This window comes from Martes martes, assembly GCF_963455335.1.
Source record: "Martes martes genome assembly, chromosome: 10".
In the NCBI taxonomy this organism is placed as follows: domain Eukaryota; kingdom Metazoa; phylum Chordata; class Mammalia; order Carnivora; family Mustelidae; genus Martes; species Martes martes.
This window is the reverse complement of record NC_137898.1, coordinates 43,482,614-43,500,885: the sequence shown is the minus strand read 5'-3', so window position 1 is coordinate 43,500,885 and position 18,272 is coordinate 43,482,614. Positions and strand designations below refer to the sequence as shown.

The 18,272-nt window shown below is 39.0% G+C and overlaps 1 protein-coding gene across 1 annotated transcript; it reads right to left on the bottom strand.

Moving 5' to 3' along the window:
* Positions 1 to 1,543: 1,543 nt before the first annotated feature.
* TPH1 (tryptophan hydroxylase 1) lies at positions 1,544 to 18,061 on the bottom strand (the record flags this gene model as incomplete). Its single annotated transcript, XM_080815195.1, has 10 exons — positions 1,544 to 1,718; positions 3,707 to 3,840; positions 5,073 to 5,168; positions 6,650 to 6,776; positions 7,730 to 7,865; positions 10,111 to 10,307; positions 10,446 to 10,513; positions 13,550 to 13,650; positions 15,707 to 15,890; positions 17,945 to 18,061. The coding sequence occupies 10 exons, from the start codon at positions 18,059 to 18,061 to the stop codon at positions 1,544 to 1,546; spliced, it is 1,335 nt and encodes a 444-aa protein (XP_080671321.1).
* Positions 18,062 to 18,272: the final 211 nt, after the last annotated feature.

The following is an 18,272-nucleotide window of genomic DNA, read 5'->3' as shown; positions in this document are numbered from 1 at the left end:
TAAGATGCAAAAATTCAAGAAAGATGTCAAGGTTAGAAATGCAAATATGGAAGTCACAGAAAACAAGAATTGAAGTCATAGAGGAACCTGGGTGGTGCAGGTTGAGCATCTAACTCTTGGTTTTGGCTCAGGTCCTGATCTCAGAGTTGTGAGATCAAGTCCTACATCAGGTTCCACACTCAGTGTAGAGTCTGCTTAGGACTCTCTCTCCCTCTGTCCCTCACCACCTTCTAAAATAAATAAATAGATCTTTAAGAAGAAAAAAAAAAAAGGAATTGAAGTCAGAGATGTGGATGACATTTCCCGTGAAGAGATGGCAGAGAGAGAAGAGGGCCAAAGACAGAAACCTGAGGGGAACTGAGGGAGGAGAAAAGGAACAAATGAAAAAGATACAGCATGTATTCATGAGTCCAGCTTCATCCTCTTCTAACAGGCCCAATCCCTGTCCTACATACCTAACAGCACATAAAAACCAGTCCTTGCCACCCTCGCATTATTGGTGTCAGACCTAAAATGGTCTTGAATTTTCTTACACCCCATTTCCTAACCCGTTTCCCCACTCTCTACCCCTATACTTTGCCTCCATATTCATGACCTCACCTATACCTTGGAAATGAAGTGCTCAGTATTGCTTTCCCAACCTTAACTTTGTGTTTCTTTCATCTGTCTCAGTTTGAGCTCTCCATTTGACAATGACGTCTTCTGCTAACCTGAGGACAAATCCCATCATAATACCCTGCATGTGTGAGTATAGGGCCTTGCATGTGGTCCCCCGAAGTTCCCTTTGGCCCCATGAGTAGAAGAGATCATCTAAAACAAAACCAGCCTCATGCAGTGCCTTAGAAAGCAAAGGGTCTCACTCAAGGAGGATGGTCGCTTGGGAAGGGACTCCCTAGCTCCCTACTGAATAAAGTCCCAAATTATCAGCCTGCTCTTGACGATTATACCCCAATCAACCTTTCCAGACTTGGCTACTCATACTTCCCTACAAGATACCACACTTGGAAACTAGACTACTTCCTCTTTACAAGGTAGGCTTCACATACAAAGACCTCTATACTCCTGCCCACACTAGAAGTGGAGAAAGCTGGTCTCCTATTAAATTTAGGGCTGTGAATGTGATCAAGCTTGGCACAAAGCCAAAGATAAGTAAGATACTTTAGAAGTAAGAGGATCTTAGGTAGCAGTATGGGTCAGGTCCATAATACCCATCCAGGTATTTTAAGTGATTGTAAAGGTCATTTTATTCAAGAAGTATTAGAGAAAAGAGAATCAAGCTCGTATGAGATCTATCTCTGGGATGAAGAAAATTCTCTGAGTGGTCAGTGAATTGTAATGTATATGAATCATATTCCACTAAAGCTGTTATCCCCCCAAAATAGTAGGTAGTGGTATAGAGTATTCAGGGAGAAATTTTTGAAGAACAGATTAAGGAATAGGGGTAGAGAATATCATTTGGCTGCTGTCCCTCCACAAGCAGGTCTTCAAGAAAAGCAGGAGCTGGCCCACAGGCCTCGGAATTGGCGCTCAGACCCTCTCAGGATCAGATGATCGGCTGTCTGCTGACCTTTGCAAGGGCATCGCTGACAACATCGAGATCATGCTGCAGCTCATTCATGGCGCTGGTTATGCTCTTGGTGTCTTTCAAGATCTGAACACTCCGTGTGTATGGATTATACTTCACTCCAAATGGACGCGTAATTGTTTTGGTAAATTCTCTATTTAAGAAATCAAATAAGAGGCAATCAATTTCCAGGAAGCAGAGGATGAAAACTGAATGAGCAACAGCAAACCTATTGCACACCCTAGGCCACAGATGAATCTTTATCAGTTGCTCACACAACAAATCTGACCTGCTTCCCTACACAGCATGTGCAGAGATCCCCTGGAATCCTACACAGATACGAAACCTAAAGCTGTCATAGACACATCCACGCCTGCATTGCTAGGGAAAGATCCTGTGGGTGACTTTATTAATGATTTATACTTTATACATTTCTTGGCTACAGTAAGGAGACCAACTACAGTAGCTTGATCAGGAGACAACGGCGCACTTGACCACCTAGTAACACCCCTCAGCTGTGATTTTCCTAACTACACACACACACACACACACACACACACACACACTCACACACCCCAAGAGCAGTCCTGCCTCCTGCACATGGACATTCTTTCTGTTTAGAATGTTTTCCTCTAGCTTTCTCTCAAATGACCTAACTTCTACCCTTTCTTCATGCATTTGAGTCCTGCCCTCTTCATCAAGTCAACATTTGAACCTCTCATTTGGCACTCCCCAAAACAATTGTGTTCCAGATCCCTAGGAACACAGCTGAGGACAACTGTGCATGAATAAGGGCTGAAAAGCAGCTTGCAATCCACCTGGTCTACCCAGGAGGGACCACTTCTTTGAGTCTGCACAAAGAGACCATATGAGATAGAGGGAGCCCTGCTGGTATTGTTATTTGGCTCTGGGTCTGGCCTAACTCCCCAAGTATCAGAAAATCTCTGGAAAACAAGGAACATGTCTTCAACCCCATCTTCCCACAATGATCTCACAATGTGATCTGATACCCCTTCCACCAAATATTTTGTTGATTCTCCTTCTCTAGTCCTTCCTTTCTTACTACCTCTGGCTTGGCCCAGCCTCTTATTTTCATCTGAAGTATTACAAAAATCTCCTGAGTAGTTTCTCTGTCTCCAGTGTCTTTCTTTCTTAACAACACATGTAGCTGATTAATAATTAAAGCATAGTGGGGCGCCTGGGTGGCTCAGTTGGTTGAGCATCTGAGTCTTCATTTCAGCTCAGGTCACGATCTCAGGATGTTGAGATCAAGCCCCGTGTCTGTCTCCATGCTCATTGCAGAGTTTGCTTGAGATTCTCTCTCTCCCTCTCCCTTTCCTCCTCCCCTGACTTGTGCTCTATAAATAGATAGATAGATGATTGATAGATAGATAGATAGATAGATAGATAAAATCATTTTTTAAAAAAAAGTGGTTAAGGCATGGGACACCTGGGTAGCTCAGTCATTTAGTGTCTGTTTTCAGCTCAGGTCATGATCCCAGGGTCCTGAGATCGAGCCCTGCATCAGACTCCCTGCTCAGCAGGAAGCTTGTTTCTCCCTCTCTCACTCCCCCTGCTTGTGTTCCCTCTCTTGCTGTCTCTCTGTCAAATAAATAAATAAAATCTCTTTTAAAAAATAGTTAAAGCATAGCTTCATTGCATCACACTCATATTTTTCCACCTCCCTTACTTGTTTCATGCTCTCCCTTAGCCTAAAACTTCGCATATCTAAATCCTATTCATCCTTCAAGTGCTTTCTCAGATGCCATTAAGCCTTCCCTGTTCCCCCATCTAGAATAAATTGCTCCTGAATAAAATGGAAAACAAAGTTTCATCAGTATCTCTCTAAGGCTTTCTATGTTATGATATAGTAATTTGCATGTAGTTTATTTTTCCTAATAGATTATAAACTCTGATGGGAAGAAACCAGTTTCTCAATGTATCCAATTCATATATGTAATCACCAAACATCACCATAAACAACATACTCTAAATATTTGTTTGTGAAAGGGAGCTACATCAGAGGCAGACGTTACCTCGTCGGCTTCTAACTATCCAGCCCACTTACTTCTGTGATTTGTTACCATCACTGGACCTATCTTTTGCAGAGGCGAGTAAAGTCATGGGGAAGATATACCTTACCTCATCTTCTCCTTTGCATCTTCAAAGCTTTCAGATACAAAGTAGACATCCTGAAAAGTTGTGATGAGACACTCCTGTTTGCAGGTAATCTTGGGATCAAAGGGCTTTACTTTGGCATGTCCAGAAAGTGAATGCTAGAAGACAGAGAGTCAGCGAATCAAAGAATACTGTTTATCTTCATGGATCACATCCCAAACATCACTACCAGAATCATCACACAGCTGAGGGCACTGATGTAATGGCCCAACCTATAATTCCAAAGTTATTTCCTACAGCATTATTTGACCCACAATATATTCCAGCAAAACAAATGGCTTGCTATTCCCCATAAATGCCCCAAGATTATCTCCATGACTTTGTTCTAACACTCTTTTCAGGTAAGAGGCACCTGACGATCTTCATGTATATTCCTGCATTATGACACCAACTTCCTAGCCTGCACTAGTTATTTCTGTATGTGACTTGTACCCGCCATCAGGCGGTAGACTCCTGAGAGCAAGAAGTACCATGAGCAGTATTTCACACACAACCCATCATTCAGCAAACGTAAGATCATTCCTTTATTGGGTAAATAATAATTCTCAAAGAATTCCATAGAATTTAGGAAAAGTTATGGCTTGCACACTAAAGATGGTGAGGGAACAGCAAAACTTTGTAAGCAAAAGCTTTAAAATGCTTTAAAAAAAAAATATATATATATATACACATATACCTGGGTGGCTCAGTTGGTTAAGCGCCCAGCTCTTGGCTTTGGCTCAGGTCATGATCTCAGGGTCCTGGGGTCAAGCCCCGTATAAGGTTCTGCACTCAGCAGGGAGTCTGCATTGGGAATTCTCTCTCTGCCTCTGCCCTTCCCCCTGCTTAGGTACTTTCTTTCTCCAAAATAAATAAATAAACCTTCAAATAAATAAATAACATGTCTATAGTGTGTCAACTATGCTCAAAAAAGAGAAAAATGAATTAAGTAATTAAATTCCACATATAAGGGGGTGCCTGGGTGCCTCAGTCATTAAGCGTCTGCCTTCGGCTCAGGTCATGATCCTGGGGTCCTGGGATCAAGTTCTGCATCGGCCTCCCTGCTTGGCAGGAGGCCGGCTTCTCCCTCTCCTACTGCCCCCGCTTGTGTTCCTGCTCTTACTTTCTCTCTGTCAAATAAATAAATAAGCTCTTTTTAAAAAAAATTCCACATATAAGTAAAAAAGGAAAAATAGGGTATCTCTATAAACCTAGGAAATAGAGAAAATTGTCTTTGCTGCCACCCCAAGTATTTTCCATAGTATGCACTTGTTTAAATCCAAAAACTCTTTACGGTCGTATCAATTATAGCACGTGAACATGGCTATGTGGAGAGATTTATGACTTTTACCTTAAGTTCACTGATAGAAGAAAGTAATCCAGCACCAAAGACTCGCAGCTGCCCATCTTGCTTACAGAGACCAAACTCCACAGTGAAAAAGTAGCACTGCAAAAGGACATTGATATTACTTTCACAGCCTGAATAACTCAATTTAAAACAAACAGCAACTATTAGTCACCAACCCACAGTGCCCTGGAAAGAAGTTCAAGATCCCTAGACCGGTTCCCAAGTATTTCTACAACCTGGCCTCATTCTAAACCAGCACTTCTCAAACTGCTGTTCCCAGGACTCTTGCATATTCTTAAAAATTAATCAGGACCCGAAGGACCTTTTGTTTATGTGGATTACAGCTCACTAAATTTATTATAGTAAAAGTTAAAACTGAAAACATTTACATGTCTACTAATTAATTTTAAAATGTAATAAACCATTTTATGATAACATACCAATTTAATGCAAAGTAACTCTATTGCACAACATTTTAAAAAGGGTCAGGAAAGAAGTATTGTTTTACATTGTTCTCAATCTTTTTAAATGTCTGTCTAGATGTTATTGAATGTCTGGCTAGAAAAACGAGATGGATTCTCATATCTGCTTCTATATTTAACCTGTTGCCCTATGTTGTTTCAGTTAAAGGCTATGAAGAAAACTCAGCCTCACACAGATAAGCAGTTGGAAGAAGGCTATGGATTCTAATAGCCTTTTCCGATAACTGTGGATATTCTTTGACACTACATCAAAACTCAACAAGTGCTAATTTTTTAGAGTTCAGCTGCAGTGTGGAATCTGAAACCGTATCAATGAACTCTAGCTCTTATATTGAAATCCACTTTGCACCCTGAGTGTATATTTCACTCAAGGACCCCGTCCAAGTGTTTCAGGAACACCAGGGGGTCCCCAAAACCACAATTTGAGAAGCACTGTTCTAATCATCTAGCCTTTTTCATACTACGTCCCCCACCCTATCACACTCTGTTCCAGCTTCTTGTCATTTCCCCCAGATACACCAAGCACCTCCTTGTCTTCCCTTGGGTGCTGTTATCCTAAGATCCTCTTCCTTCCTTTCTTGGTAGGTGAAAACATGACTCACCCTCCCTAGGCTAGTCCAGACATTCCTCTTCCATGAAACCTTCCCCAAGCCATTCTCTGCCCTCCCAGAATACTCTTCCTGAACTTCTCTGTAGAGTTTATCCCATTCTAAAACGACTGTCTCCTTAAGTTGTACATAAACTCCTTGAAGGCAGGAACCAGATCTTACTCATCTTTGTATTTCCAGCACAGAGGCTCAAAAGCATCTTTAACATCATTTTCGGAGGACTCATCATTTTTACTAAAAAAAGATCTACAAACAATTAACATGATTGAACTCCAGTTTTCTCTGCCTTTTTTTAAAGCCCATGTCTCCTTTCGATGAATCTTAAAATTTCAAATCCTCCTTTACTGCTATTGAAATTATTTAAATTAAATTAAATATGAGCAAAGACAAACTGTCTAACAGTCACCTTAAATACGTCCTTTTAAACTGACACTCCCAGCCCAAACCCAATAAGAATTACTGATCTCCACAGCTATTTTCCAATTTATACCGTTGCCAGTTTTTGAACAGACTCCTCTGAAGCTCCAAGGGAAGCCAGGCCAATTTCTTGGGAGAACTGAGCAAAACTAGGTTCAGCCAAAAGGGGTACGTGACCTAAGAGCTCATGGCAAGTATCTCTGAAAAAGAGGTACAAGTTCGACACTCTGTGATGCTCATGTCACATATAAACCACGGTCAACAACTCAATCAAACCAAAATCTGATCTTACTTTGATTCGGGTGGTATTACTTTGCAAGTGGACCACGAAAGACACTAATAATTTACTGAAGAAACTATTTCGGTTCAAAACTTAGGCCACTTACAAACATATACACATAAGATACCCATAGACATGTCTGTCCCACACCCCAACCAAATCAGGTCTCTGTATAAATGTCCCCTTCTCAGTGAGTCCTTGTCTGATCACGCTTTTCAAAATAGGAACACTCCACACATCCGCCACATTCCCCTTTCTCTGCTTTACTTTTCTCAGTGGCACTTAACACCATTGATTGGTGATATTAAATATATATATTTACAGGGGCGGCTGGGTGGGTTAAAGCCTCTGCCTTCGGCTCAGGTCATGATCTCAGGGTCCTGGAATCGAGCCCCGCATCGGGCTCTCTGCTCAGCAAGGAGCCGGCTTCCCCCCACCTCTCTCTGCCTGCCTCTCTGCCTACTTGTGATCTCTGTCTGTCAAATAAATAAATAAAATCTTTAAATATATATATATTTACACATATATAAATTTACATATATTATATATTTATTATATTTATATATATTTCCTTGTTTATTATCTCTATCCCCACTGGAATATAAATTCTATGAAAGCAGAAACTTTTGTCTGATATTTTTATACTCCCTATGCTTAGGCTAGCACTGGGCACCTAACAGGTAACAGGCTGTCAATAAAAATAGTACTGATACGGCTAACATACATAGACCATGGAGCGTGTATTATGTGCCAGGCACTGTTCCAAATTTTTTACACGTGTTCATTCATTTAATTGTCATACCAGACTCCTGAAGGTAGTACCATCATGACAAGTAACTATTTGATGAACTAATACTAAACAGAAGTACTCACGGCTCTGGGGTATAGAGAGGGTCGGAACTGTGTCTCACGTACTGTGTGCAGTGGAAAACCCGGAAAGCTAAACCTGATAAGAAATCTCTTGGTGACAGGTAACCAGCCACAGGACGGATGGAAAAACCAGTGCGCTCTGCAGAGCAAAGGAGAAAATGAAGAAAATCTTCACCCCAACAGGCCATTTTCTGCAATATTTTAATTCTGCCAGTGGCACCCAGTAGCACTTTGAGGGAAAATATGGAAACTAAACGTACATGTGTGTACTATGCAGAAGTAATAATTTTCAAGCGCTTACAGTGGGTCAGGCAATGCATTAGACCTTACATATCACATCTCCTTTCATGTTTATAATTTGAGTTGAAGTTTACTCTCCTCATTGTGACGACTATTAAACTGAGGCTCAGAGACTCAATAATGTGCCCAAAGTCACACCGTAAATGATAAGCTTAGAATGAGAGCCCAGGTCTCCTTATATTATACCTCACTGTCTCCCTAAAGGATTTAGGATATCTCCTAGACAATCTTACTTCCTTCAAAAAAAAAAATTTTTAAACTTAAAAAAAAAAAAAACCAACCCCAAAACAACAACAAGACCTATTAATTTAGATCAGAACCACTTTTTAAGCTATATCACTTTTAGCCAGGACTTCCTCTTGCAAAGTATATTTTATCTAAATTGGATGGTGCTCTTTGATTCCCCAACAGCTACGGCTGCTTGCCCTCCGTAGAAGGGGCCAGCCAGTAGGGCAGCAGTGACTCAGGGAATAAGCTCAACACCCACCATTCATTTCAAACCCTCGCCCTCTGCTCTTCCACTTCCACCTGGTTCCTTTTGTACTCGGATTCCCCACTCGGATGGGTGGACTTCATAGTCCAATAGAACTCTCCACAATAATGGAAATGCTCTACAGCTAGGCTAGCCAGTAGGGTAGCCACTAACCACACGGGGCTATTAAGCACTTGAAATGTGGCTACTGTGGCTAGGAAACTAACATTGTGATTTACCTTAATGTGAATTATTTAAACAACCACATGCATCTAGGGGCCACCATATTTGATAGCGTAAAGAGCACCTTCTAACCAGTGTTTTGTTTGAACAATCATTTAGGTTTGGGTTTCCTTCTTTGACAATTTCCCTTGAAACACCTTTAGCAACCTGTTCAGCAGCCAGCTCACGCTCCAGACCCCAAGTGAACAGCTTTCCATTTTCTATCCCTAACAAAATATTTCCTCCAAATCTCAAGCAAATTTAATGTGATACCTTCTACAGCATATGCTTGCCCATCATTGTCAGACCCATGTGTGAGGTCATGTGTGTCGGTTCTCTGTCATCCTAATCACTCTTTTTTTTTTTTTTAAATCTCGTCTTTATAGGAACCATTTATAGGAGTTCTTCTCCTATGCAATAGTGCATTTTTCCTGCTTAGTTTTTCTTAGTTTTGTGCATAGTGGTTGACTAACAAGAATTATGGAGTCGAATAGATATATAGGTTTTTACGATGATCTATGTAAGAAATTCAAAGATAGGAATTTCAGACCACAATAGAAATAAACTAAACTCCCTTTGAGTGAAAAACATAACTTCTATTTGTTCCCTAAGGTTCTAGTCTGCTGAGATCAAAGGGGATATTTATTTTTCTTATATATTGTAAACCCTGGAGATCACTGATCATCTTACTTCCTGTACTAGCTAGAAAAAATAAGGAAGCCTGAGCCAAATAAGCAGGAAGAACTAAAAGGAAAAAAACTGTTGGTGCTTCTTTGTTGATGCTTCTACTAGCACATCTTCTTCCTTGGGGAAATGATGGAGTCTTAGGGTAGAAAGGAGTTTTGGAGACCATTTACTCCAGTCTTCTCCAAGGAGCCTGAGTGTCCTCTACCTCATCGCTGATAAGTGGGTGTAGAACTTTTGCATGAAAACCTCCAGGGGTGCCTCATGAGCCTGTTCTATTTTCAAATGGCTCATTTAACAAGGTCTTCTCTATTTTGAGCTAAAAGCTTGCAGTTTCTATTCAACTGTCATTTACTTTAGGGTCACATAGTATTCCCTCTATTACATAAGATGATCAGCTAGTATTTAAATAAAGCTATAATGTCCCCTGTATCTCCAGGTTAAACATCTTAAGAGTCCTTCAGACTTTATTTATATAATACATTTTCCAAGCCCCTTATAATTCTGCTCCCTTTCCTCTACAGTTGCTCCAGATTATAACTGTCCCTCTTCAAATGGGATGCCCAATACTGGGTCCAATACTCCAGGACACAGTAAGGAAAATTCTGACCTCCCATATACTTGAACTTTTTATTCCTCTATTAAAAATTCTGTAATGATCACAACAGAACTCAACATACCCCTTACAAAAAATTAAGCATATTACCTTTTAAAAAGTTTGAGACATCTTCCAATTGTGGGATATTATCTTCCCGGTATCCACAATATTTAGAAAGCAAAGGTAAGTTTTTGAGATACTCTCTGCAGGCATGGGTTGGGTAAAGTTTGTTGAGCTCTCGGAACACAGTTCCCCAGGTCTTAATCTCCTCCTCAGTGAATTCAACTTTGGGAATGGGGTCTCCACTAGTGAGACATACAGAGTTATTTTGAATTAGCATTCAGTAAACAACAGCACTTATCTTTTATTTACTAAGTGAGCATAATCTACTCTATTCATTTTTTATTTCAAAATTGAGTAAGTTATTTTTATAATATACTTACTGTTTATAGTTCATAGCCAAGTCTGCAAAATATTTCCGTCTTTTACGATAAACATTGTCTTTGAAGCCCTGATAATTAAAGAAAAGTTTTAAAATATCCATATTTTAAAATGTTGACTAATGATATTTAGGGAACATTTCATTATTACTCAAGTTATGATATTAAAGGACTACATAATTGTAATTTTGAGCAAGCACTGTTTAGAAATGTATGATTATTTTTATTTTAAAGGCAATCTTACGGGTGAGGGGGATGGGGTAAGTGGGTGCTGGGCATTAAGGAGGGCATGTGATGTAACGATCACTGGTTGTTATATGCAACTGATGAATTACTGAACTCTGAATATCTGAAACTAATGATACACTAAATATTAACTAATCAATTTCCAATAAAATAAGTTAATAAAAAAGGCAATGTTATATGAAAGCTTAATACTATAATGGCTACTAAATAAAAGATACTATAGATACAAAGATACAAAAAATCTTATAGTGGCTACAAAAATAAAATGTTTTGAGGAATAAGAAAAGCATCATCCTAATTAAACACACAACTCTTTTTCAAATGTGAGGGGTTTTTTTCTTAATCGTTTGACCACATCTTTAGTTATATTTTCCTGTAATCGTAATTAATAATAAAATGGTAACTAATAATACATGGAGTCATGACAACTAAATCTAGCTTTAGATTTCATCACAAAATGCAAGCATATTCATATTTGCTAAAGCAAACAATAATAATTAAAAGATAAAATAGTAACATTAGAATTTATACCTAGAAAATGTTTTTTAAAAAACAGAAAAAATAAGACTTCAAAAAGCAAAGCCCAGGAGAAAACAGCCAATAATGCAAAACAGGAAAGAAGGGGAAGACCCTTGAAAGGGGAGAATGAGACTCATCTCTTTAACACAAATTTACAAGCCCTTCCTATGCACTTGGCTTTGTGCTAAAATCCAGAGAAACAAATAGGAGCAAAGCACAACGTGGGTCTTCAGGGAGTTTACATCAACCAATTATTATGAAACAATATGCTAACAATATGCTAGCTAAATATGCTAATTTAGAGATATGCCCAAAATGCCACTGAACTCAAAAGAGAAACTCCTAATCCAGCGTATGTGAAAGAGAGTAGGGGTGGTCAGGAAAGGTTTCCCAACAGTGACTCCTAAGCTAAGTCTCAGAAAAGGAGTGGGGACAGTTGGGTGGGAAAGGACAGAAAGGATAGCATCAATGTCAGTGCAGCAATGAAAAACAGCAAGCTGTGACTGAGGAAATGTGAGCTGGAGCTTGGAGAAGGAGGTGGAGCCTGGCGCAGACTAGTTTGAGGTCTGCTAGTCAGGGTCTGAAACAGCTTGGATTTCAGTCTTTGGGTGATGGGAAGCCATTGGTGATTTTTCAAAAAACAAAACAAAACAGCTTTATTGATATATAATTCACACACCATAAAATTTTAAAGTGTACAGTGTCATGATTTTAGTACAGTCACAGTGTTGTGCAACCACTTCCACTATAATTTCAGAAAATGTTTATCCCCAGAAGAAACACCACACTCATTCCCTTCATCTCCAGCCCCTGGCAACCATTAATCTACTTTCTGTTCCTATGAAGTTGGGTATTCTGAATATTTTGTATAAAAGGAATCATAAACATATGGTCTTTTGTGACCAGCTTCTTCTATTATCACAGTTTTCAAGGTTCCTCCCTGTTGTAGCATGCATGTTTCAGTGTTTTGTGTTAATTTATGATCACTAATATTCCATTTTATGGACTTATCACAATTTACTGATCTGTTTATCAGTGGATGGACATCTGGGTTGTTTCTACTTTTTTGTTACTATGAATAAAGCCGCTACGAAAATTTGTGTACAAGTTTTTGTATGAACATATGTTTTCAGTTTTCTTAGATGGGTACCTAGGTATCGTTGGTGAGTTTTAGGCAGAAAAGGGATAATGATCATACTGAAGTTTTAGATCATTCTGGTGACTATGAGGAGGATGGGTTTGAGGTGGTGAGCTGGAGGCTGAGGGATCAGTTAAAGGTGTGATAATGGGATAAATAAGGAACAAATTTAAGCAATACTTAGGAGGTAAATATCAGTAGCACTTGGTAGTAGATCAGAAAAAATTATTTAGCCACCTCTCCATAAACATGCTCTGGATTTTCTTACCTCTGAACCTTTTGCTCATGTTACAATGAACTCTCCTTTCTCCCCATCTCCCCAAACTCCTTTAAGACTGTGTTAAAATGTTGCCTTTCTCTGATCTCTTCAACTAGAAGTGTTTGCCTTCTTAAGAACACCTCAAAGCAATCTGTTCATTCCATTTAGGACTTTTCACAATTTAATCACATGTTTATTTATTGATGTGTGCTTTATTTTCCAACTAGACTGCAGATGCCTTGAGGGCAAATACAATTGCAATTAATAAATTGCTCAATGCGCTATTATAGAAAAAAAAGGGTAGATCAGCTGAGGGCTCTCTAAGGCAATATGCAGCCAACGAACAGATCTACTAAGTGGCAGATCCAAGACCTGCTGCATACGACTCCAAAATTGCACTCTTTTTTTTCTCGACCTTCCCAGAACCCCACGACTCCATAGGCAACCCTAATGCTCTGGGCATGCTAATTCTCCAACTCATGCCTGTACTATGTCTCATATAATTTTCCAAAAAAACACCTTCCCGGTTCATCAACTGCCTAATAAATCAGTCATGCCAGACAGCGTGGGTAGTAAGTATTTCTCCCTTATCCTTACCTGTCCCCCCCATTTCCAATAATCCATACCCACTTTAACAAAAACTGCTGCAGATACTGTCTTCATTTTAGCAGAATTCTTGAGAATTCTACTACAGAGAAGCTCTTATTAATAGGAATGCCAGACATGGGACAGGTGTTTCAGAGCTAATGAATTTAGATGCTCTTCAGACATTAGTTGGGATTCCACCAATGTGGAAAACTATGGGCACTTCCCGAAATCCAGATTAAAACCAGATCCCATTTATTCTAGAACAAGCACGTTCTCCAAAAAAAAAAATAATAATTTCCCCTAATTTTTAGTTTGCTTTAAATTATTTTCATGGAAATATTTATTAAAAATATTTACAGGATGATCGGCATCCAGTTCAGATCCATACATCAGAACTCTGTTGGCACAATGGTCCAGGTCAGAAACCTTCTTTGGAAACCAAGGAACAGTTTCCATACCTGCAAAATACAAAACCACTAACAGTTGAAGAGATGATCTGAAGGCAATAAGAAAGAAGAAATTAAGAAAGTCAGAAGTACATGTGGATGAAATTTTTTTTATTGTAGCTTGTACTTTGAGGCAAAATTTATATAAGTAAATTGCCCTTTTTCTAATAAGTAAAATTCATTCAAAACTTTTTAGTTCAAAGAAATTTTTGAGCCTTGACTTCCTAAGCTTTGGAGAAGTGCTATACTTTAGTAATGGACCTAAAGTATCAAAAAAAAAAAAAAAACCACACACACACACAACTGTCTAAGCTACATATTAACTATACTTTTTTTTTTTTTAAGATTTTATTTACTTATTTGACAGAGAGCTCCCAAGTAGGCAGAGAGGCAGGCAGAGAGAGAGGAAGGGAAGCAGGCTCCCTGCTGAGCGGAGAGCCCGTTGCGGGGCTTGATCCCAGGACCTCAATCCCAGGACCCTGAGATCATGACCTGAGCCGAAGGCAGAGGCTTTAACCCACTGAGCCACCCAAGCGCCCCTAACTATCCTTTTAAAAAAGCAGAATAAGGTGCTAATTTAATGAGAACTTTGAATGTTTCTTTTCATTGATGCAAAGGCTCTTAGAGATCACTGATGCCCTTGTCACTTTGATCTCTCACCCCCTCACTGTCCCTCTGAGATACAAGCCCTCCTGTAACTCTGGGCGTTTGCACCTGCTGTTCTCCTCCCCCCCCCCCCCCCCCCCCCGCCCACCATCCTTCTATTTTCCTAAGAATATCCTTTTCCTCCTTCAAGACCCAAATTAAATGAACCTTCCCCAACCCTGTAGGTGGAGCTAATTCTCTGTCCCTGGGGCTCTGATTCTCTGAAACTGATCTGCTTATATCTTACAGGAAAGATTGGGAAGGACTCTAGGGGAAGGGCTATATATCTGTATCCTTGTTTCTTCATAGAAACAACAGACATAAATCAGTATTCCCTAAATATCAACTGAACCATTTAGCCCCTAGAAAACTCTTCATTTTACAGATGGGATAATCAAAGCCCAGAGAGGTAGTTTATCCTAGGTAACTCATCTCTGTTGGAAGAGAGAGGACTAGAATTCAATCCACCTTGTTCCAGCCTAATGCTCTTTTTAACATACGCAAAAGTGATAGTCAAGTAGATTTAACCAGAAATACCACAGGGGCACACGAGTCACTCAAAATAGACAGGAGCAGAGTCCTAGGCTCCTGCCCCACCAGCTGTTAACCCTTTGGTTATTTGTAGCAGGCCTGGGACTCCGAGGGTAGCATGTGGATCACACAGGCTTCAGGCATGGTGGGGATATGCAAGGAACTCGGGGAAACAGCTATCTGCCACTCATAAATGGAAGCATATTATTATTTTAATAACTTACACAGCCATACAAATATATAACAGATGAATATCAGCCCTGATTACACCCCAGTATCGTGCATGTTCTAAGGGATTATTCTAAATTATGTACTATATACAAAATGTGGTTCAATTATCCTTTTATCTTTTGTCCCAAGGATTTTTTTCCACAATAGAAGTTCTTAGCCACCTGAAACTTTAGGAGGCTTTGTTGCTTTTCACTCACTTTTGGTAGGAGTGGGGAAAGGGAGGACTGTGTAAAGAGTGTATTCACATCATAGTTGTCAGCAACTGTCAATATTCTCAACAAATTTGAATACTCACTTCATATCTGCCAGATGCTAAGCCCTGTGGGAATTTCCAAGTGCTCAGGAGTTGTAAATCGAAGGTTTGTGAAATTAAGAAACACTTGATGATTTGGAAACTGAGAAAACTTAATCAATTTCCAACCATTCTGAATTCTTTTTTATACCCAGTGTTTCCCTTTCACTTCTCTCACACTTGATAAAACGTTACATTATAATTGTTCTATAGTATTTTGAGCAATTACATTTTGGGCTCCCTTCAGTACCAAAGGAATTTGAGGAGACAGTGTTTTATTTTTATGTTCATGCCTTCAAGATAAATATAAGATTGGACACACTTTATGTACTTAATCTTCTGAGTGGGATTTTCACTTTTCAAACTTACCATCTTCCTTCACAGTAAAATTATCTGGTGGATTCACAGAGAGAACGTTAGTATGGGACTTCAACAGATGAAAAATGTCATTCAATTGTTCTCTGTTGATATCACAGTCCACAAAAATCTCAAATTCTGAGTTTCTTCTCTTTGATTTTCGAGACTCGATATGTAACAGGTTCACATGCTTCTCCTGAGTAAAGCAGAGAGTAAAGATACATATGGCAGCCTCAAGTGGTAATAGTCGCTGAGCTCATTACTTTCATTACCACTAAAAATCAATTCCACTCTCGCCATCATAGTCAAAAGAGAAAAATGGTGTTTTTAATCTGCCAACAACAAAATAACTCCCCCTAAATATTATTACTGTTCAAAAAAGTTTGAAAAATTTATCATACCCTCCAGAAACTAATAAAATAACACCTACTAGAAGGCCCTCAATTTCCAGAACTGAACAGCCTCAAATCAAAACATCAACTCTCCTAGATAGAAAGAAACTTACAAAAATTGATCACAAATGAAAGTGTTTTCAAAAAGTGATATTATTGTTAGTCCTTTAGAAAAGAAAGTTTCCTTTGTGAATACGCATTTAATAAAATTAGATGAACAGCTTGAACAGTGTCTTTAATACCTCAAATCTCTTAAGCTACAAACTTAGTAACCGGCTGAGGCAGATTGCTTCTTCTGCTCTCTTCCCATGCCAGCCCAAACTGGGTGCAATATGTGCAAACCTGTGGGAGGAGGATATCTTCTCTTACCAACTTGGATAGCTGAGGACCAGCACCAGTGGCATAATAATGAAAAATAAGAACCAATTACTCAACATCTAAAAAAAATGAGGTTAGAATAGCTGATTTCCAACACTAACCAGTTCAATTTGAATTAACTTGGTAAACACCTAAGTACCCAGGTAAGAACTGTGAAGTATACAAAGAAAAGCAAGTCAAACAAGGAGTTTACAATCTAGTTGGCTACCACAGGAAAGGCTAAAAGAAAACACAAGCAGTAAGTATTTAGGTGCAGAAGATGTTCTGGGAAAAAGCATTATGAGCCAGAGAAAGTAGACATTTTCATGAAGCACACAGGAACTGAGATGAGTCTTAAAGAATAGATAGAGTAGGAAGACAGAAGGGCAGAAGGAGGATTCCAAACAGGAAGAACTGTAGATGCAAGGGTAGAGATGAAGTAAGAATTATTAGGAACATGAACCAACAAGAAAAAAGCGTATCAGGGATGTTGGGAAAACTGTTGGGACTACATCAAAATAAAAAGCTTCTGCACAGCAAAGGAAACAACCAACAAACCTGAAAGGCAACTTACTGAATGGGAGATGATACTTGCAAATGATGTATATGATAAAGAGTAGTATCCAGTGTATATAAACAACCGATACAACTCAACACCCCAAAAGCAATTAATCCAAATTTGAAACCAGTAAGACAATACTTGATAACATTACCCAAGTTCTGGTTTCCTCACTTGTGAACACATGTATTTGTAGATACCCTGTTTTCTTAGGACGGATTTATCGACCGGGGGGGGCACCTGGGTGGCTCAGTTAGATAAACCTCCAGCTCTTGATTTTGTCTCAGGTCATGATCTCAGGGTCATGAGCTCAAGCCCTGCATAGGGCTTCATGCTGAGCACTGAGTATGGAGCCTGCTTAAGATTCTCTCCCCTCACTGCACCCCACCCCAAGCTCATGCATGCATGTTTCTCTCAAAAAAAAAAAAAAATTAAAAGATGGATTTATGGAAGTGGAATATCTGGGTCAAACTGCGTGAACATCTTAAGGTTCCTAATACATATTGTTTCCCTGCACGTTATGCCAACTTATGCTTGCACCAAAGGTGTATTTAAGTTCCAAATGCATTGAAACTTTTACAGTAGGGAACAGTATAATTTTGGAATCTTTGTTATTTTGCTATATTAAAAATACCATGGAATATATTACTAATGTCATTAAATAATATTAAAAATTTAATATTCTATTTAATTAAAACAAAATTAAAATCTGCTTCTCTGAAATCCGTGAAGTGAATCTTTCTTCCCATTTGTGTCTTCTTTTCTGTAAATGGTTTGTATCCCTTGCCCATTTGTTAGAATTGAGCAATATTTTAAAAACTTAAGTGCCTAAGAAATTTCTTCCATCCATCTCCAAAGAATTTACAGTAATTTATATTTTAAATATAATTTTAGAGACTCATTTGAGAAGATGACTATGCAAAAAATATGGAGAGTGCTTACCTGGAATATTTTCAGTGCTTTTATGAGTCCACCAACTTCATTCTTCAAGGAAAAAATGAGGGTTGCTCTCCCTCTTTCTAAGGAATGGTCTTTATTTTCCTTATTGTCTTCAATCATGGTGAATTTGGTGTAGTTCTCTAAAAACGAAGTATGAAAACAGAAAGAGAGCTCTAAAAAAGAAGTTGTGCAATATAGACTATACTTGATAATATTTGAAACCAGTAAGACAATACTTGATAACATTACCCAAGTTCTGGTTTCCTCACTTGTGAAACATGGATTTGTAGATACCCTTCGTAAGACTATAATGAGACCAATGTAAGATAAA